Source organism: Fusarium oxysporum, chromosome 1 (assembly GCF_000149955.1).
Source record: "Fusarium oxysporum f. sp. lycopersici 4287 chromosome 1, whole genome shotgun sequence".
Taxonomy (NCBI): Eukaryota; Fungi; Ascomycota; class Sordariomycetes; order Hypocreales; family Nectriaceae; genus Fusarium; species Fusarium oxysporum.
This window is the reverse complement of record NC_030986.1, coordinates 3,959,736-3,979,758: the sequence shown is the minus strand read 5'-3', so window position 1 is coordinate 3,979,758 and position 20,023 is coordinate 3,959,736. Positions and strand designations below refer to the sequence as shown.

The 20,023-nt window shown below is 49.6% G+C and overlaps 7 protein-coding genes across 14 annotated transcripts in view; 3 read left to right on the top strand and 4 right to left on the bottom strand.

The window, feature by feature from the left end:
* Positions 1–41: 41 nt before the first annotated feature.
* Positions 42–1,843, bottom strand: FOXG_00750 (uncharacterized protein). The gene is made up of 2 exons (XM_018377324.1): positions 1,121–1,843; positions 42–810 (listed from the first exon to the last, which is right to left on the bottom strand). The coding sequence occupies exons 1-2, from the start codon at positions 1,358–1,360 to the stop codon at positions 322–324; spliced, it is 729 nt and encodes a 242-aa protein (XP_018233031.1). The 5' UTR covers positions 1,361–1,843; the 3' UTR covers positions 42–321.
* A 3,767-nt stretch (positions 1,844–5,610) lies between these two features.
* On the bottom strand, positions 5,611–7,047 carry FOXG_17943 (uncharacterized protein). Of its 3 annotated transcripts, XM_018397964.1 has the most exons (3): positions 7,025–7,047; positions 6,339–6,964; positions 5,611–6,250 (listed from the first exon to the last, which is right to left on the bottom strand). In XM_018397964.1, exons 2-3 carry the CDS (start codon positions 6,716–6,718, stop codon positions 6,247–6,249), a joined length of 384 nt encoding a protein of 127 aa, XP_018233029.1. In that variant the 5' UTR covers positions 6,719–6,964; positions 7,025–7,047; the 3' UTR covers positions 5,611–6,246. The 3 variants fall into 3 exon arrangements, with proteins under 3 accessions (XP_018233029.1, XP_018233028.1, XP_018233030.1); XM_018397963.1 differs by having other exon boundaries at positions 5,611–6,964; XM_018397965.1 differs by lacking the exon at positions 7,025–7,047 and having other exon boundaries at positions 5,611–6,708; positions 6,806–6,944.
* Positions 7,048–9,841: 2,794 nt separating this feature from the next.
* On the top strand, positions 9,842–13,163 carry FOXG_00749 (uncharacterized protein). 5 transcript variants are annotated; one of them, XM_018377320.1, is made up of 3 exons: positions 9,842–10,282; positions 10,343–11,724; positions 11,780–13,161. In XM_018377320.1, exons 2-3 carry the CDS (start codon positions 11,474–11,476, stop codon positions 12,408–12,410), a joined length of 882 nt encoding a protein of 293 aa, XP_018233024.1. In that variant the 5' UTR covers positions 9,842–10,282; positions 10,343–11,473; the 3' UTR covers positions 12,411–13,161. The 5 variants fall into 5 exon arrangements, with proteins under 5 accessions (XP_018233024.1, XP_018233023.1, XP_018233025.1 ...); XM_018377321.1 differs by having other exon boundaries at positions 10,063–10,371; positions 10,429–11,724; XM_018377323.1 differs by having other exon boundaries at positions 10,093–10,371; positions 10,487–11,724.
* On the bottom strand, positions 12,993–14,745 carry FOXG_00748 (uncharacterized protein). The gene has a single exon (XM_018377318.1). The coding sequence runs from the start codon at positions 14,137–14,139 to the stop codon at positions 13,297–13,299; it is 843 nt and encodes a 280-aa protein (XP_018233022.1). The 5' UTR covers positions 14,140–14,745; the 3' UTR covers positions 12,993–13,296.
* A 358-nt stretch (positions 14,746–15,103) lies between these two features.
* FOXG_00747 (oxidoreductase) lies at positions 15,104–17,285 on the bottom strand (the record flags this gene model as incomplete). 2 transcript variants are annotated; one of them, XM_018377317.1, is made up of 3 exons in its annotated part: positions 16,941–17,285; positions 16,452–16,889; positions 15,104–16,400 (listed from the first exon to the last, which is right to left on the bottom strand). In XM_018377317.1, exons 1-3 carry the CDS (start codon positions 16,993–16,995, stop codon positions 15,718–15,720), a joined length of 1,176 nt encoding a protein of 391 aa, XP_018233021.1. In that variant the 5' UTR covers positions 16,996–17,285. The 2 variants fall into 2 exon arrangements, with proteins under 2 accessions (XP_018233021.1, XP_018233020.1); XM_018377316.1 differs by having other exon boundaries at positions 15,718–16,889; positions 16,941–17,076.
* Positions 17,286–17,753: 468 nt separating this feature from the next.
* Positions 17,754–19,118, top strand: FOXG_00746 (uncharacterized protein). Its single transcript, XM_018377315.1, has 2 exons — positions 17,754–18,174; positions 18,227–19,118. Exons 1-2 carry the CDS (start codon positions 17,935–17,937, stop codon positions 18,887–18,889), a joined length of 903 nt encoding a protein of 300 aa, XP_018233019.1. The 5' UTR covers positions 17,754–17,934; the 3' UTR covers positions 18,890–19,118.
* A 133-nt stretch (positions 19,119–19,251) lies between these two features.
* FOXG_17942 (uncharacterized protein) overlaps positions 19,252–20,023 on the top strand; it is a gene marked incomplete at its 3' end in the record, with an annotated part of 986 nt that continues 214 nt past the window's right edge. Inside the window, exons 1-2 of the mRNA XM_018397962.1 lie at positions 19,252–19,313; positions 19,375–20,023. Coding sequence (XP_018233018.1) covers positions 19,265–19,313; positions 19,375–20,023 — 698 coding nt within the window. The 5' untranslated portion in view covers positions 19,252–19,264. The remainder of the gene's footprint in view (positions 19,314–19,374) is intronic.

The following is a 20,023-nucleotide window of genomic DNA, read 5'->3' as shown; positions in this document are numbered from 1 at the left end:
CCACATAGATCTTGGGATGCCAATTCACGTGTTTCACACACATGTGGACGGGAAGATCTGGCTTGTGAGATCTCGGTTTGGTGACTGATTTGTGTATCGGTGTTTTGTAAAGCCGGCAGACCTGATGGCCTTGCACGACCAAGTTGCCAGGCTCCGGCTATGATAAAATTACTCCCGGTTGAAAGTACTTTGGAGGGTAGGCTTCCCACAGAGCCTGGCTCTAATTACAACCACCAGGTACACCGTTCGCTGTAGATATCAATGTTTACTCAACAGAGAACCACCAACCCTAGACCATCGAGCTGTTCACACTCGAGACGTCTAAATCTCCTCCATATCTTCCAAGTCGTCGAGAGCAGGGAAATCGCCCACCTCAACCCGCTCCGGCCTCACAAAGACACCATGCTTGAGCTCAGAGGGCTCGCCCCAGTATCGAGTACCAGCGATGCTACCGTCATTCTTGCCAACGGGCTCATCGAGCTGGACTCCCACCCATGAACCGAGACCGCCGGGGATCTCCTTGACCTCACCGACGTACTGGATGACACCGCGTCGAGTATCCTCACCGCCAACGCGACACCGTCGGCCGACAGCAATGCCCCGCGTGGCAACCTCGCGGTCAAAAGCCTGCAGCTTGGCCTCTTCGTGGCTGGGAGCATCTGGGTCGAAACGGCCTAACTTCTGAGCCTTCTTCCAGGCTAGGACCGAGTCCGTCTTTTTCTCGTACTCTTCTTCGGGCATGACATATTTGTCGACGCCCGAGGTGTCATTCAAGTTGATCCGAGAGGCCGCAGGCCGTGTGTCAATTACCTACCAGGTTGGATCCCTGTCAGCCTTATCCAAAGTATTGGAGGGTAAAAAAAGTCTATGGTGGCACCACTAAAAGAGTGACGATCCTCTGGTCCCTGAACGCGCGCACATACGCAACGGCTCAACTCCCACCGCCTCTCCCGCTCGGCCCCCCCCCCTCGCCACACTTCTCAAGTGCCAGCTCAGCACCGGTGAATAGCAACACCGCAGACAGAAGAGTGAAGGGCAGCGAGAATATCTCGGCCAAGGCACATGACATGGGAAAGTAGCTGACAAATGAGAGGCCGTGCTATGATGCACTCTGACTTACATGAAGCTCTGCATACGGGGCCAGGGGAAAATTGGACAAGTGGGTGTCGTCTTCGTTAGGCGCCTCAATAGCGATAGCCTCTGCGCCAGCTGTGGGCTTGAGGGAGAGCCGTTGGCAAGAGGGCGGAACACCAGTGACAGTCTCAAGCTTGCCCTTGAGTTGGGAGATGGACCATGACGGTGTAATGCGACGCTCTGACTGCGCGAATTCTGAGATAACAACGAGCGGAACGTCGGCCATGGCTGACAGAAAGTCTGGATGGATGGATGGATTGACCTAGGCGGGGAATATCTCGGTGTGTGTTTGGCTGAGACGCTTGTCTTTGCTCTGCTTTGCTTTGCTTCGCTTTGGAGGGGCGGTCAAAGAATGAGGTACTTGCGAGACGCCTACGCCGCTCTCAGGATTAGGTAGAGCAAAATGAGAACCGAATTCCACGGGTCAAAGTGGTATTTCCAAGGAAGAAAAGAGCTGAGCTTTGCCTATGTTAGGTGAGAAACGATGACAGTGATCGAACTTGAGTGAGTGTGGTGGGGTTATGATTATGCAGTCCAGGGTTCGAGAAACACCAGCTAATGTGCTAAAGGGTAACTAGCATCAAGGAGGATGCAAAAGCAAGGGCGGAAAAGAATAAAAAAATAAAAAACATACAAAAAGCAAAACAAAAAAACTAAAAGAAGCACTTCGAACCAGAAGACAGCCTCTGCCGGAACTCAGGGCTTGCGCAATGCAGAATGCAAAAGCACCTAATATCATATATCATTTACATTTCCCGCCTTAGGCCGCTGGGAGGGGGGTTCAACTTTTGAAATAGAGACGGGATTGGTCCGTTTAGATCTGAGGCGGCAACGACGTCAACTTCATCATCAACAGGTCCCAATATTACTGTAATCGTATGTACATACGGTAACTCATTAGTGCGAACATGATTACCTGCATGCATTGTACCTAGTTCCCTACATGCCATATCGTTGGTTAGTCCTTGGCATGCCATGATAGGTCAGGCGTGGCTCTTGAGCTTTCAGCCAAAAGCAACTTGCTTCATCTTGAACAAGCATCCCAACCCAAGATGGAAATTGGAGGGATTCAGCACAGGCATGCATTATCAAATCTGGTATGTAACTCATCAGCTGCCGTCAACATGAGGGAAAAAAAGCAATTGATGTTCGTCTTGGCTTGAACATCTGCGAAATATCGCAATATGTTCCTAATTTGGAGTGGCCTTCATAATGCCATGTCACGAATACCTCCAGTTTCCTTTTGTCTCTCCACGCATGAAGTCCAAGCGAAACCTGCATGTGCATGTCTGTCTGAAGTCCACTCACAAGAGCACGGCAGCAGATTCTACGTTGTTGCTAGGCTACCTCACGTAGATTGTCGACCGGCTGAATGGCGGGAAGGATCTGAGATGGATATTCGACTAGGCCTCAAGATATGATACCCTGCCATGATCTGATCAACAGAGACCACTAGGAGGGCTCAGCCATATACCACAAGCTGCTCAAACCTCCATGAGCGGCATTAGCTCAGATATGAATAAACGACAGGCATATTCGAAAGTCTCGATATCGTCAAAGCGCTCATCTGCCCGCTTATTACCACTTTGGTTGAAACTTGTAATCGACAACAAGCCACCCAATTCAGGCCGGTTCCTTGCATTCCGCACTAACTCTTTGTGATGAATTCGGTGTTGTTGCCGTCGACCGGACCGGCCACGCTCGTCAGCCATTGACCCGGACGGCGTTTTGTCGGAGCTCCGCGCGGTCCCGTCCGTCTGGCAGCACCCGAACAAAGATTTATGCCGGCTTCTTGCACTGCAGGAGGTGTCGCGAGGAGGCTCCCCCGGACCTGGCGTCCAAATCTTCGTGCGATAGTGACATCTAGGTTCCATGACCGCACGGTGTTCCGCCGCCGTCATGATGCACTAGCTCTGAGTAGATACTGCTGTCCTGCATGCCCTACATTATCCCTCGCGGAATAAATCGCCAACATGGATCATCCCCATATCATTTCTGCAGGCGATGCTACCCGCTGCCACGCCCGATGTACATCAGATACTGGTGTTACATGAGAAAGACCGGTGCGCGGCTCGCAGTCATCGGGAAATCATGGGTTGTCGGCAGTCTCGTTGATCCTGGCAGCCGCAACCCCTGGTATACCCTCCAACCCGTTTGATATAGTTTCCCTGGCACATGATGGTACTCGAAGTCTAGAGACATTGATGATGACGGGAATCGTACTGCCATCGAGTGGTTGGTGATGGGACAACTCAGCACTCGCTGCGCCCCAACAACCCTGGAATAATGCTCGTCCGCTGCAATCGAGGTCCGAGCGCGAAGCTCATGGTCATTCCAGCTTCCTGCAGTTTCCCTTGTTTAAGCATACATCTGTAAGCCAGATAATATATACGCGTCTTCACTTACCAACCATGCCGTCTTGTATATTAGACCTTTCACTTACAAGAACCACAGTATAGGGCTGACAGTGCCTCGCTGGAGCAAATACGGCAACAAGCTTACCTGTACTAGGACGACTTACTCCACGAGATACGCTAGGATCTGATTTGTGCCAGACTTCGTATGCAAGAAGCCGTGACAAACAGCTGGGAGTTTGACGGGATGAAACGCTTGACCCTGACGTCTATTCCATGCCACTCATGACACGTCACATACCACCCACCAAGGGTTCGCAGCAAAGGCTCTCTGACCTACTGGTTAAATCGGGATTTTTGCTCCTGCAAATATTTTGCAGCACTTCGATTTCGTCACCCAATTGCCAGTTTGCCCTATCCGAACCGGTCCGGACATTGTTACGAGTGACCTCTGTTGCACATAAAGGTGTTCATAGGGTAAGCCGATGTGCCCGTGCCCAAGGGCTGGTGAAGTGAGTTTGTCGAGTCCACTCATGCACAATCTGTTCAGGTCTCAGGCTTGGTCTATTCTGAGCCACGCCGCGTTCTGACGTCAAGGGTAGACCTTGCCCAAGGCTCAATCTCGAAAATTTGAGTATATCTATGGTAAGTGATGAGCGACTCACCGCTAAAAAAAAACACAAGAATCATGTTAGTTGTTGGAGTGGGGGTTGATTTAGAAGACATGACTTCTATAGGAACTGTTCACTGTATTTGGGCTGGCGCCTGGCTCTGTTTCCAATTCAAGATATCTCTTGAAACAACCTTGACTTACCTGGTGGTACCTATTATAGTCATCAAACATGGCCAATCCTCTTGTCTGTCCACGAGGAGTGTGCATATTGTAGCAAATCGGGCCTGTCTATTATGTCAATCATCAGCTGGGCCAGGTATCCAATCATTGAATCTCCGCGCGCTCGATTCTTGTTAGCCAAGCGAGGCAAATGACGCGCGCAAAGGACGTGGGTATTGTTCAACTTCTCCTCGTCGCATTCTTCCATAATCGTGTGCTCGATATGTCAGGCACAAACAGACAAACCTTGTCTATTCTTTTGCCTTCATAGAAGGGTATTGGGTCTCAGATTTTAGCAATATAGTGGGCAAACTAGACGAATCTAAGATCCAGGATATCCCCGTTCGTGGATCTGTTTACCGACTCCGTGTCCAGTCCCCGCAGGAACACTAGCAGCGTGCTGTGAGGGAGACCCTTTGAGACATCCAGTCATTCCAGCCTTGGCGGTAAGCTAGCCCACCGACGGGCTGGATAATGGCTGAAGGAACGACATACACATGCGCCGCAGCTTACTTGACATAGGGCTCGGCCTTGGTTCGTCGTAGGAAGTGGGCTTCAGGGCCTGTTCGAGCGGCACCCGCAATGCCACATCTATCATTCTCCAAATGTGTATGGAAGAAATTGGGGAAACTAGCGCGGCTGGACCTCCACCAAATACCAATGTTTTCCTCTCTCTTTCCAAAGGCTCTTCACTCCGATGGAAAAGCGTGAAACATCGAATGGAGAGGGGGACAATCAAGGTTGATTGGAAAATATTTGCTTTGGTCGCGCATCGACAGTAATGTGAAGTAGATCAGCTGCCCAAGTGTAGCTCTATTACCGACTTTGCCGTGAGGATTTGTCCCAAACAGACAATATCTTGGCTCGGTTGTGTTTCAGACACTGGCACTTCATGCCAGTCATCGTCATATCCAGTCGCTTGAGGGTAGAACACGAACCCAACTGCTTCGTTGTTCCTGATGCTGAGAAATGGCTGGCATCTACATAGCATGCCCTCTCAAGATCCTGGACTGTAGATCTAGTTCTGTCTCCACACCATCCCTGTAGCTTAAGAACATATGTAAAGAGTTGGCAGCGGTGATTTGAGTCTAGAGGAACGACAGTTTAGCCCAATAGAGACAGCATGATATCGTAATCGCCTGCAGATGGAAGTAAGAAAGGGAAAAATTCTTCATCGAGGTGGAGGCCTTGTGGCGGTCACAAGTTCACAACGTCCATCGAGGTGGAAACCCATCCTTGCTAGAAGTTATCTGGCTGCGGGAGGGACACGACGTGGCACTCTCAGAAGGGCTCGAAATCTAAGCCTTACTATAGGACGAGGACCTATGATGACTTGCAAGATCGCAACACTCAGCCCATCGGGCATAGCAGGAATCAATTTTGTTATTGGCGATGATGATGGCCATATTCGACCTGAGTGGCCTGCGGGGCCAGTTCGATACTGTTACATCATGTAGACTCACACTAACAACAACGGTTTTTCGTGTAACGCCATTTCTAACATCGCCCAAGTTCCCCACTTCAGATTGGTGACTCCAAGTAAAAATGCAGGCCAATCTTCAACGGCGCGTTCATATTGATGGAGCTGATATGGGCGCCATTGTGCTCGTGATTGATCAAGTGTCAACCAGCCATTTGAGTGTCCGGGGCTGCGCAACTTCGGAAAAGGATCGAATGCTTCAACAATCTATCTTGCCTGCCATGCAAAGAAAAGTCTTTCGTCCATCGCTTAGGCATTGTTGCTGGCATCCAATGCCCAAGTTGCCTGTTCAGCTTGCGTGCGTGCATGCATCCTCAGACTTCAAGCCATCATCTGGTGCCTGGACACAACAACGTGCATGAAGAACATCAAGCGGTCGCATGATGTGTGCTCAGCGACTCGTAAGTACCAAGGCGTAGCCCTTGAACCCAACGATGAATTGGTTCTTAGCTGCCCAGTATCGATATCAGTGTAAGTTGGCAACATGTATCAACCCCCAACATTAAGCCGGGTAGGTATGTATTTGGCCGTGTCGCACCTCTCTAGACAAGCCTCTTTTCTTGGACCTTCTTTACTGACCGCCAGTTCACCGTCATAATTCATCACTTCCCAGGATATTCCCGGCGGGCATTTGTTAGCGGAAGCTACGTGGAGCAAACGATGACCCGTGAGGAAAGACGGGATGGAGCGTCGTGAAAGAAAAAAAAAAGGTCTGTGGTTGACTCTGAGCAGGAAACTTTGTGGCTGGTAAAGCAAAGATATAGACATCCAACAACCAGCCTCAAGTCTCCAGATGCAACTGCAGAATGGTTGGCCTGTAAATGAAGTACTCCACCAATTGCATTGCCGAATGTTTCGGCTGGCCATATCAATAGCTCGGGCCGGGCCTCGATTTGTATATCGGTCTACTAGCAGCATTTGAACAAACGTCAGTACAACCAGAGGAATCTTGGACAAAGGGGTCAGTCGTGCGAGAGACCAAATGCTCAGGTGGCGTGTGTGTACCAACACTATCCGTGTATGTATTGAAAGCGCTTGTGTCTGGTGCGGGAGCAACGCACAGACAGTCGTTAGGCTCGTGCTCGAAGCTTGAGCTATTATCCAACTGAGGCAAAGCTTGAGTCGGTGGTGAAAGAAGGTGTGGTCGAATTATGCTGGGCTGAGCTGCCAGTCATGACTTGGTGTTAGTTCGACTTGCAAGGGGTTTGGCAGATGTCAACTCACTCTGGAATCTGGGTCTGGTTCTTTTCTAACCGCAATGGTCTTCGCGTCATCTCTTCGAGAGCAGAAGAGGTTTGTGGATGATGCCCTGAAAGGATCACCGCTGAAACATGCATTGGGCAAGTTTGGCCACTTGTAATATTCAGGCTTTTTTTTAATGAAAGGTATGAAACGAAAGGATGAAGTCCTCTTGTTGGATGGACGACCTCCATGTCGATAAAAAGAGCCGCCGGCTAGTGCCTTCCCGTCCTGTAACAAGGAAGGTACAAATGCGGTCAGAAGAAATGGAAAGGACCAACATCGGAAACCTCTATGGTCAGAGGCCTGCCCGGGAAAGCAGAAAAACTTCTGTTAGGAACGGAACACCGAGGATAGAATCCAGTGCTAACTCAATATGGCAGTTAATATGTGATGTCTGCAATTCGTTGTTCATATTCCAATACCTACATATTCCAACAACAGTTGGAATCCATTCGTTATGAAATTAGGTAGTACGGAAGTACAGGGAGCCGAGCGCAGCCGCAAACATGATGAGCTTCCATTGGCACCATCTCCACTACACTTTAATTAGCACAAGCGCAGACCTCTTCTCAAACAGTTCAGACTCGATCCTAGCATTCAGCTCCCCGCGGACGATCATACCCCATCGACCACTGCGCGCTGACGCTGAAGCTGACGCTGGCTGGTTGGCTGTTAGCGCCTAGGCCTGCCTGGTTGAGCGTGCTGAGCTGGGCAGGCTGTGATACATGGGTGAGGCTGGCATCTTGCGGTAAGTTTCTGGTACCGCAATGTCCAGCGCCCATCGAGGTTCGCCGATTACTTAACGCCTACTTCGTCATCAATCAATATTGTGAATCCATCAACTCTAGGAGGTTTGATAGAGGATATGTTGAAGCGGTCACACTTCAGTAAGCAAATCGCCACTTAATTTTGATACCCAACCATAGTTCGCCCAAGAGACACAACCATACAGTCTTCGCAAACAAGCACAGAAAAGCCGAACCTCGTTCTATCCTCGGTGGTGCTTCGAGTATAGTTTGTTCAAATCTGAACACTCACGTTCCAGTCTACCTATCGTAAGCTTCGACTCAAGTATTGCCCAACCTCTACAGCGAACTTGGGCCAAGCCTAATCAAGCCTTACGGGGGCTACCCTGGCATGATGACTGTCACGGAATGCCGCGATGTGATTGACTGAGCTAACTGTCTCGAACTAGGTGGTTCCTGCGAACCCTTGGCTGCCAGTGGACATACCGGTTGAGGCGTCAATTCAATGGTCTCTGTGGTGTCTCGACTCACATGTGTGCATGGGCTACCATATTGAGCTATGTCGCTGCCATCTTGTTTGACTTTCGGGAGCCCGATATGCGAGAGGACGGGGTTTATGCCGCAACTACAGAATTCAAGACATCCATGCCCAAGATTCAAATTCCAAGACTTGGGCCTCCCTTCACATGCGAGCTTACAACATCAGAGACTTGGGCATAAGACATACCCAAACGGGTGGCTTAAAACACAGAGGGCCTCATGTTCTTTAAGGGAACTAAATTTCTGTAGGAGGGTCAGTCTGGCGTATAGTTTTGAATCACTCTGACCGAGACGATGGATCTCTTGGCATCCGTAGTTCGTACCGATGACATTTTATGCAAAGCTTCGTGGCATTTCTTGACATTGAGTGCTAGAGATCTGGTATTGGAAGTGCATGCATCTGGCACACCCTAATTAGAGAATTCTTTTTTTATTTTTATTTATTTTTATATTTTTTTTATTAGTTCTGCGGACATGGAAGACAACATTTGTATGAGACGTATACATGATTGTGATGTTGCTGCTGCTCCGGTTTTGTTCTTTCCACCGTGGCCACGTGCTATAGTATATCAAGTTGACAGCCACCTTAGAATGAATGAAGGCACTGATACCAATGGTGGACTATGTGCCATTGCTTTCTTTCAATCTAATTTTGCCCCCAAATTTATCAACTGCACCATCTCATGAAAACAATTGAATGAAGGAACTCGATCTTTGTTATTCGAGCCCTTCAGAGTCCAAGTTAAATATTCAATACCCTTGTTAACTCAAAGACGAACAAAGAAAACCGGACCCGGCAACTCCCCCATGCGAAGATCGCAGCAACGTGGACCAGAGGGGAGTCCATGATGAGTTGGTGTAGAGCCAGGGGGGGCGTGCAGCCGACGCATCTAGCCTCAAAGCTGGAGACGAAGATTAGACGCCAACACCCCTCTCAGCCAAGGCAAGGCAAGTCAGTGGTGACAAAACAGGACCAGCCAGACAAGGCCGCGGCTGTGCAAGGCGATGAGAGACAAGAGCATTGCGGTGTGCGCCGTTATACAGCAGTTCATCCGCGCAGCAAAAGATGGTGTTGAGCTATAACCCCGGTCTCAACTATGACAGGTGCCAGATCGGTTTGGTCATTGCGGATGGTTGTCTCGACAGTGATGCTGAGGCCATAGTGGCATGGAATCGCATGGCATGGCAAACCATGTTATGGCTTCTGTAGTAACAGTGGGTTGGTCGGAAGACAACTTGATTAAGACGGAACTCAGGATAACCTCACTTTGCAGGTTCGTATTGGGCCAGCTCATTGAGCATGATGCGCTCTGCATTGTATTGACTCAACCTGTATTTTCTTTTTCTGCTTCATCCTTTCTCAGTGTCATTTTCATGTTCTCACACTAGGCCCTCCTCGCCTGGGTATCTCTAGGAAAGATGGAGACATTGGAAGCACAGAACCAACACCCAGCGACTAACACCAACCGCATAGCCAGCAATGCGATGCTTCTCCAACGTTTATCCCCGGCCCGTTGATGTCCTCTGCCTTATTACCAAACGCATCGACTCCACTCACCTTACTTCTTCATCTTCGTCGATAGACACGCCTTCAGATACCCCTGTCATCGCGATATTGCTGCCGACACCCCTCCCCATGCTCCTCGATGCCTGCTCCTAGACCATCCTGTTCGTTCAAGCTCGTGCTTCTTGATGGGTTTCTTCGTCACATAGGTACATTATAGGTCAGGCTTCCTGTTAAGACACACCATGTTCACCGTTTCGTGGAGATGCAATCAGACCCTGATTTCCTCACTGCATCTTCCTCTCCCCACACCGTTACGTTGTTACTGCGTCGCCTCTTTTCGACCCGACAAGTTCTTTTGGACCTTGAGTCTAATAATATTCTCCGGGCTCAACTTTCTTTTCTTTTTCGATTGTTCCAGAGTCCACTTCTTGGCCTTATTCAGCTTGGGTTCTCATCCACCTCCGGTTCTACTGTCTGGACCTCGGTCAAGACTAACAACAAGAATAGGAAGAGGAAGAAGCAAGGCGGTCCGTAACGTGGGTCCATATCCTGCGCATAAGTAACATCTCCTGGAGGTTATACTAAGTTAGTAGGGGCCCAGCGGAAGATCTGACCGAGTTTTCTCTTACTCAAAGTGAAAGACCCTCGAAGATCTTCTTTTTGCCTCCTACCTATTGCCATCTCATCTATTCTCTACTCTCCCCACGGCTTTCGATAACAGCTTCTGAGATAACAAGCCTTACCTTGGCCTCATTTACCTCGATTGGCGCCCCACGACTTGCTCTGCCTCACCATATCATCCTATTTGCATCCATTGGCTGAAGAGAACCCTGGACATCACCAATCACATTGCCATCTGCCCATCAACGTCTTGGAGCCACGCTTTATGATCTGAACAGCCATCACTGTTGCCTCCCGAGACAGTTCTTTCTCCTTTTGCATCTTTGTGGCAACCCGGTACCTGACAGAGCCCAACTGTATCGATACCTAACCCAGCTGCCCACCACTACGCATCAGTCAATACGAGAAGGCCTCCATTACTACACTTCAAGACTTATAGACACTAAGGGCGACATCAACACAAGTGACTTCATTCCCGGAGGTTTCAAGGAGCAAACTAATTACCTCACCTCGATCTCACGAACATAGTTCACGCACCTCCAGCCGACTCAACCATCTGTACAGTGGAAAGAAACATAGGGATTTCGTGACACCCGATATACAACGCTTTTAAGCAGCACCAGGCTTCTCGGAGCCGCTGCAACAGACATTTCTTCGCCAACACAACCAGAAAAAGTCGCCGAGCTGGCCCAACTCAAGAGCGAGTCCCCACTCTGCCTCTTGCGGGCAGAGTTACCGCCATCCATCGTGGGTGTAGAAGACCGTCTTGAGCGGGGGCGTACGCCTCGCTCATATGCTAACGGTCCATACGCGGGAAGACTGGATGGTCAGACTGTCGCGTTAGACTTTGCTGCTCTTCTGAAGGCATCTGGATCTCATGAGGCTCCTGTCTCGCCGCTTCACCAGACCCAGCCTGTTCCAGCTCCCACTTATCAGCCATTTCCTCCTAAGGCATCGCCAGCTCCACCACGGCCTGTTGCGCATGTGGCGCCACCACCGCAGGTAGCTTCGACACAAATGTCTGGAAGACGCGGCATGCACCCCCATGCTACAGATCAGCCACCCGTGAAGAAGCAGAGCAAGTGGTCACCGGAGGAAGATGCCCTTATCATCGAGCTTCGAGGACGCAATATGAAGTGGGAGGATATCTCAAAGCGTCTGCCTGGCAGGAGTGCCATCAGCTGCCGCCTACACTACCAGAACTACCTCGAAAGACGGAGTGAATGGGACGAAGAGCGCAAGAATAAACTGGCCAGACTTTACGAGAGGTAAGGGGTGGTGTAAGCAATTGGTCTTTTAGGAAACATACTGACAAGACTTCAGGTTCAAACCAGAAATGTGGGCAAAAGTTGCAGAAGAGATGGCAGTGCCCTGGCGAGCAGCAGAGGCCATGCATTGGCAGCTTGGTGAGGCAGATATGGCTAGACGTGCAGGCGTTATCCCTTTCTCTCTAGCTGCAGTCAATGTCGAGGGAAACAACAGTCACAGGAGCTCCCCCTCACGCAGCCACATCCACTCGCAGCCCCAAGTAAGCATGCCTCGCGATCTTGGAGCACCATCGCCTCGAGTTGTGTACAACAGACCTCCACCAATGCCTGCCAGCAGCCGAACTATGGTTCCCCGCCGAGAGTCGATTCCTCCGCCGCCTCCTTTGTCCATGGTTCCAGATCCTGCTGAAGCTCAGTATGTACCAGGGCCAGGTTTGGCCCCGATCCAGAACCAGCCACCACCTCGGACAGCTGGTATGCTTCCTGGGGTTGCTGAACTTACTGGAGGAGTCAGCCCCTATAGTACACCTGCTGCAGTGCCTAACATGGGACCTATAACCGGGGTAGGTCAGGGCCCTCTGTATTCAACACTCGCCGGTTACTCGATGGAATCGGCCGGGTCCAAACGAAGAGCTTCCCCAGATGAATATCCGCACGAGGCGAACCAGCGGCGCCGAATTACATAGCCTGCCATGGTTGAGGCAACTGTACTATATGAGCGCTTGATGAGTGATCCTTGAGTCTTCCAGGACATTTGTCTTGCATCTCGTCTCATAAGGCGACAATTTTTGGGTTATTAAGTGCGGTAAAGAATGTACGACTTATTATGATGGTGTTAAGAACACGGGGTTGCATAACTACACGGACAGGAACAGAACAACATTTTTTAACTTATCGCCAATCTATTGCCTTCGGGTCTGATTGAAGCATACCCAGGAACACAATAGCATATGGGTTTTAACGACGGAACGGAATGGATTGGACAGGATGGAATGTGGACATGACTTAATGTAAAGAAAATCTTGTTGGGGAAACCATTGGTGTGTTTTTTCTTCTCATTTCGGTTCTTTGAATTGTCTTTTTTATTATGTTTATGTTTTTGTATCACAATTTGCATTGACCAGAGGCATCTGCATGGCAATGGATACTGGTTGTTTGAGGACCTAGCAATGGAAGCATCAGAAAGGGTGAGGTCAAGGATGACCTCAGGAAACCGGAGTTGAAAGAGAGACAGTGTTGTTTTGTTGCACAGCGTTTGCATTTTACCTGTTTAGTATCCCTTTTCCCATTGATAGACACATATGGAGATGTGATAGAGAAGATATCGGTGTAGATGGATTGTACAGTTAGCGTTGTTACCTTAGTTGAGCAATATCTTGAATATATTACCAGCCTGAAGACGGCCAAGTACTCTTCCATGGTTGGACAAGAGCGAAACATGTAGCGTAAATATCGGTGAAAGATTCCTGTCAAGGTTGGTAACCATATGCATAAGGTATCCGAAGTTTTTTTTTTTTTTTTGTAACGCCTATAAGATCTTGCCTTGCGCCTCAGGTTACCGTTGATGAGGTCTCACGACGGTCGACTACATACCACCCACCAGTTATCCTTCTCGTAGCCGGTCTCTACAACGATGCCCCCAGCCGCCTTGACATCCTCCTCGAGCTCACCCTCCTTGTACAGGTGGTAGTAGCGCTGGAACGTGCCTCCGGGTTCTTGACCCTTTGGCTTCCGCATCACCCACGACACCAGGCGATCCTGGTCACTGCTCGCGTCCCACCCGCGACGGCTTGACGCCTGCTCCAGAGCCCACACGTAGACAAGCACACGGCCGGCTTTGGGAGTTACGAGTGCCAGTAACTCAGCAATGGCGGCTTGTCTTCTCTCGCGTGTCGACATATGGTGCACAACAGCGATGCAGATAACAAAGTCAGCGGCTCCGTTGCGATAAGGAAGCGCGAAGCCATCGGCGACAGCAACATCTACATCAGATACTCTAGGATCATGCTCAACACCGTCTTCCCGCGGCCGTCTCAGCTCAGTCCGGGCGAGCTGGACGAGAGCTGGACTCCGGTCGGAGCCAAGCAGATGTACAGATGGGTTGACACGTAGATACTTGCCGTTGCCGCAGCCCACATCGAGGCCGAGACTACCGGGCGGTTGAGATAGCAAGAAGCTGGCAACCCGAGGCCAGGGCTTATGGCGGGTGGCCGAGAAGTGCGGTGCGATGGCTTCGTAGACTGCGTGAACGTGGGTGGCCTCGTATGTCTCTGGCGCCTCCTCCGCTGCAGATTGTGAGAAGGACTCTGACTCTGTGGGGGCCGATGTCTGGTTGGTTTGTGCCTGAGAGCTGGGTTGCCGGAGTGGCCTGTCATCTTGATCTCCAGCCGGCGTGGCCGATGAAGCACTTGCCATGATGAAGACGATGAAAGGTTCCGTGCAGGTTCTTTACAGGGCGCCTTGTGGAGTATAATCTTCCTTGTCTCTCGGATGTATCTGAGATGACCTAGAGAGGGAGAGAGGGGGTGCGAAGTTGTTGCGTCTGAGCGTTGAGAGATGAGGTTATGATTGAGTTGGTTGGTTGTGTTTCTTGTGATGCTAACTAATTTCTTCAATATTCAAGTAGTGAGTGAATGCCCTGGTCTGGGTTGTGTTGGGCTGGGCTCGACTGGGGTAATTAGTGGGTGTGGTCTGCGATTATCTACCGTAAGGTACTAGTAGTATTTGGTGGAGTCATGTTTTAGGGCGGCTCCGTCTTCGTCTTGTGGCTTGAAGGAACATGTTCACTCCATTACTACCTTATACAGCGGTCGTCAGTCATGAATAATGGCTCATACTAATAAATGTCTCTGATGATTCAAGTAACTTTAGGTACCTGGCTTATTGATTTGCTAGGTTAGTAGTGAGACCAAACCAACCATTGCCCCGTGCGAGTACTGTATATTGGTGGCTGAGTGCCAAGTTGATGATTCTTACACCATAAAATACAATGCAGTCAGTTGGTTCAGTCAAGGATTGAAGTGTTGCGATCAAAGTTAAATTACATATGAAAAAAAAAAAAAAAAAAAAAAAAAAAAAAAAAAAAAAAAAAAAAAAAAAAAAAAAAAACCCCTCTCTTATATCCCCTGTTAGATTTTGAGGCCCCTTGTCACGAACACCTCGGATCCGCCTCCAGGCCTCAAAGTCAAAGCTTCTTTTCAGGGTAAAGATACCTTGTTCAGACGGTGTCTTTATATCGTGGACCCCACAATCTCATCTCTCTCACATTGCATCCATCACTCGTCTTCACATCTCATCGCCCCATTCACACGACGCGAATCCTCCGCCACTCGGTCATTAGGAACCAACAAGTCCTTGCCTTGCTTATGGAACACATTTCGGGCATCTTCTGCACCCCCCTCCCATGTCAAGTTGGGCATACACGGCTGGGATAATCTTCAACGATTGATAATAAGCCGTTCATGCCAGGGGTTGTGAGCTGTGGGCATGGGTGCTCCCGCTCGCTTGAAAAGTACGCTGCACGTCATCATAAGCTGAGACTCGAGTCTCGAACTTGTGCTTCAGCAGAGGAGCGTGTAAATTGGTGTCTTGGCTTGGATGATCATCCTTGGATTTGCACCAGGGGCCAATGCAACATGGAGTGGAATAAATCCGCCAGGCGCCAATTTTCCTCTCTTGCTTTATTCTTTGTCATCCGGCCAAAGCAGAGTCGTCAGGTGTTGGTGATTGCTTTTGAAACCCAAGGGTCTTCCCCTGTCATGTCACTTTCGACACGAACCGTTAATCTCAAGCACCCGCCTATAGCGCCAGGATTGTTGACCTCTGACGATGCATATAGTACGCATCTTATGCAAGTGGTTAGAGTTCACATGTCACTCGACGCATTGACGCAGGTGCGTGGTACAGCTCAATGCTGTGATTATCCCTGCATATCCTCGAACTTTTATTTCATCATGAATTCTAGGATTATGTCCAGCATTACACGTCATATCTTCATTTTTTGCCAGTATTGAGAGGACTGTTGGGATCGAAGACATCAGTGGTGATGAGATCGGGGTAGGACACACCGCCCTGCTTGAGTGCGCTGTCCATGACCTCCATGATGACTATACTCTCTGACCAAGGCATTGAAGCACTCTCCTTCTTGCCATCTCGTAGGCAACGTGCACACTCATCCGCCTCCCAGAACATACCGTGGCCCCAGTTGTTGCGCTTAGGATCTGTAGGAATTGGGCAGTTCACTACTTCCACCTTGCCATTGGCGTCCGACTTGATCACCTTGTACTCGGTTGGCCGGAACGCAGGACCAGTAACCTGAATTTCCCCCTTAGAGCCCTGGATACGGATCGCGGGGCCACCAGTGTAGAGACCATCGACGTCGGTGGCGATGCGCAGTGAGGTAGTCGCAATACCGACAGAGTTGTGCTTAGGGAACTGACAGATGATACTCGTGGACTCGTCGGCACCTGTGCGATACTTGTTGATGGAGGCTACAACCTTTGGAGCCTCCTTTTCGGCCTCGGGCTGAACATGATAGAGAGATTGGAAGACCCAGGTCAAGGAGTAGATGCCGAGGTCGAGCAAAGCACCACCTGCAAGATCAGGATTGACCATGCGGTTGGAATCAGGAAAGTCAAGATCTTGGCTATCAGTATTCTTGTTGAACGAGAGGTCGGCTATAGGAGGAGTCAGCTTTATCGTATAACTTCGGCAGGCATTCTTCTTACCGAATGTGCGATAAACAGTACCAATGGCACCAGACTGGATCAACTCTCGAATTTTGATACTGAGAGGGAAGTATCGTGTCCAGACAGCCTCCATAAAGAAGAGGTTCTTGGACTTGGCGACCTCATACAGCTTCTTGGTCTGTGCAGCAGTAACAGTGAGTGCCTTTTCACAGAGAACATTCTTGCCAGCCTCGAGGGCTAGCATAGCATTCTGGAAGTGGTGGCTGTGAGGTGTAGCAACATAGATGATGTCAACGTTTGGGTCGGCGACTAGCTCAGCGTAGGAGCCGTAGACAGCAGCGGATGAGGGGCCATCAATCTTCTTGATAAAGTCGCGCGCACGGTCGACGGAGCTGGATGAGGCAACGGCGACAATCTCATGCTGTACATCGTTGACATCGCGAGCGGCAGGATCTGTAAGAATATCCTTAGTGAAGCCTATGATGGGAGTTTAGTGCCTTGTTCATCGTGTTACAGAGCTGAACTCACACTCAGCGATGCCACCGGTAGCCAAGATGCCCCATTTAGCAGTGTAGGGAGCCATAATTACAATTGATTGGCGATGAAGTTGATATGTCACGCAAAGGACCAAGATGTTGAAAAGAGGAGGTTAATAAGTATCCTCAAAGTCAACAACTCAAGTGACGTTACATATCTTGATGCGCTTCGACCCCTCAGAGCTATGGCGGGGCAATTGCCAGATCCAATCCAATCCAATTATGTCCATGGCGGTTTGTGGAGAGATGCAGAATTGAATTCACTTGGCATATCCGGAAATACGGCCCGTTGTCCTATACTAGACAGCTTTAGGAACAACTCTGAGCAACAGCTATCTTGTAAGATCGCCGATCAATAGAGCACTGTTCATTTCAACGGCGTGACTCATTGATCGTGAATACTTGCACTTGATACTGTCCATTGGTTGTGATTCCTCAACCCCGCGTCGACGTGGGGGTTGAAGACGAGAATATCGACGTTAACTATGAATTGACTTACATGATCTTGTTATGTCCGGCTAATTTCCACATCAACATATTCTCAATGTTCGCCGAACACGAATCTACTGTACACTTTCTCCAACTGTGTTTGAATAGCTCAGCGTTGTCTCACGCTCAGCTTGAAGTTTATTGGTTTATGAAGGCATCGGATTAGTTAGACGGCCGCATCCATGGATCTCTCAGCCAAATACTGCATGTCTATACGCGGGGAACCCTCAATGTTTGCAGTCAATGATTGGCTGTCTAGTCATGTGTTGGCCGTTGAAATTGACGCCGATGTACAGGTGGTTTGAGGCTCAACATGGCGTAATTGACCAGCATCACCAGCTTAAACTATCTCCAAACTCCACCTCTTCACATTTCAAACACCCCTCTAGCACTGTCTCTCCCAGTTTCTGTGTTCTATCAACACCAACAAACCAATTGAGTACTTATATAGAGTCAACTCCATCTTATCCTCACCTTTCAGCGGTACTTTTTAAAAAATGGCAGCCAAACTAGCCAAAGACCTCACCCTCAAGGGCTCATCCACTGCCATGCCAAAGCTGGTCTATGGCACAGCGTGGAAAAAGGACAGATCAGCAGATCTTGTTTATTTCGCTCTCAAGCACGGCTTTCGCGGAGTCGATACAGCAGGACAACCCAAGCATTACAATGAGAAGGGCGTTGGGGAGGGTGTGCAAAGAGCTATCAAGGAGGGCCTCATTAAACGTGAAGGACTCTTTGTAGGTTCCGTCACCATATACATCAACAAACTAGGCACTGACCTGTCCTCAGCTTCAAACAAAGTTCTCACCTCCAGGGAACCAAGATGAAAATGCACCTTATGATTTTAATGCACCGCTTGTGGATAAGATTCACCAATCTATTCAGTCATCATTGACTTACTTCACCGTCGAAGGCGAGGAACCTTACTTTGACAGCGTGCTTTTGCATAGCCCCCTGCGAACTCTCGAGGAAACTATCACTGCGTGGAAGACTCTGGAGACATACGTGCCTCACAAGATCCGCAACCTAGGCATCTCTAACACGACACTTCCGATCCTTAAAGCACTCAACGATGCTGTCACTGTTAAACCAAGTGTTGTCCAGAACCGCTTCTACCCTGATACCAGCTTCGAGGTAGATCTCAGAGCCTACTGTCGAGAGCAAGGAATTGCTTTCCAGTCATTCTGGACTTTCAGCGCCAACCCCAGGCTCGCTGCTACCAAGCCAGTTAAGATGGTCGCAGAGAAGGCTGGAATTTCCGAGGTAGCTGCGTACTATTCTCTGGTCTTGGGGCTCGAAGGCGTAACGGTTCTGGATGGAACAACGACTGAAAATCACATGAAGGATGATCTTGAAGGTATCGAGAAAGTTGCTACTTGGGCGGAGACGGACGGAACAGCTGAATGGAATTCTGCTTTGAAACAGTTTAAGCAGAGTATCGGGGAAGTCTGAGGGTTTCTCTGAATACGTCTGAATCTTCAGTGGTGCTCAGGCGGTTGGTACTGTTGGCGTTAGGGACGTAGAGGCAGACTCGCAGTTTCTGCCAGTGATAGAAAATGGAAGTCGTCAACTTTACCTTTGGTACCAAACGCGTTCTGATTCATTCACATACATTCTTGACCTTCCCTGTCACACCACTTCTCTTACTATCAATAACATAAACTTTTTTCTTCCTCTCACATTTTCTCAAATTCACGAGAGCATTCGCGTTCATCACAACTCGCCTTTCACCGCCTCTTATGATCCCATCAGCTTTCATCGGTCGCAGTGAATATTTGATCTATCCAGGAAACGTCGTGCCCGTGTTTCCAAACACAGAACTATATCATGAGTATTCGTCGAGACGCCGTCCAACGAGACTTCGGTCTCCGACCTGGTGAGTCTGATGCTTTCTGATGCTGCACCTCGTGATTCCTTCCCTTAACTCTTACTTTTAGGTTCACGGGCTGTGCCTAGACCTCAGTTGTCCATCGAACCCGCAGAAGATGTTGTGACATCGCCCACCGAGATGAATTCTCCTCCCCACTCGTCTGATGATGCCCGAGAGCCGTATGTGCAAGAAAGTACTCCTCTCACCCCAGTTAAGGACACTTGCGATGACGATCGTTCATCAACTATCTCTCCAACAGTCAATACCAACGGTCTGCTTCCAATCCCGAAAAATCGATCCCCAGAAAGACGTGACAGCGACGATTCGCAGAGTGGCAAGGAAAGCCCTGGAAGCCCGGAAACTCCTTCCCTCCCCGCCCATTTCCCGCCTTGCCCTAGGGAGCGACCTACACGCCAAGAGATCGCCCTCTGGCATGAAGGATGTATGGCTGTTCAACGCGATAATGGGACCATTGATGGCTTCGACGTCGTGGACTGGCTGATGACAAGAAAGGGGGGAGTTCTCAACCCTTGGCCTAGGCTAGACGAAGGGCGGATGGTCGTCGAGAGTATGGGGCGGGAGATTATTGACCTCGATGCGATCCACCGCCAACAGGAAGAAGAAGCAGAGGTTGCCAGGCTCAAAGAAGAGCGTCGACAGAGAAACAAACGACGATATCGACCTCGTGGTCAGATCGAGAAAGAAAAGGCCGAACG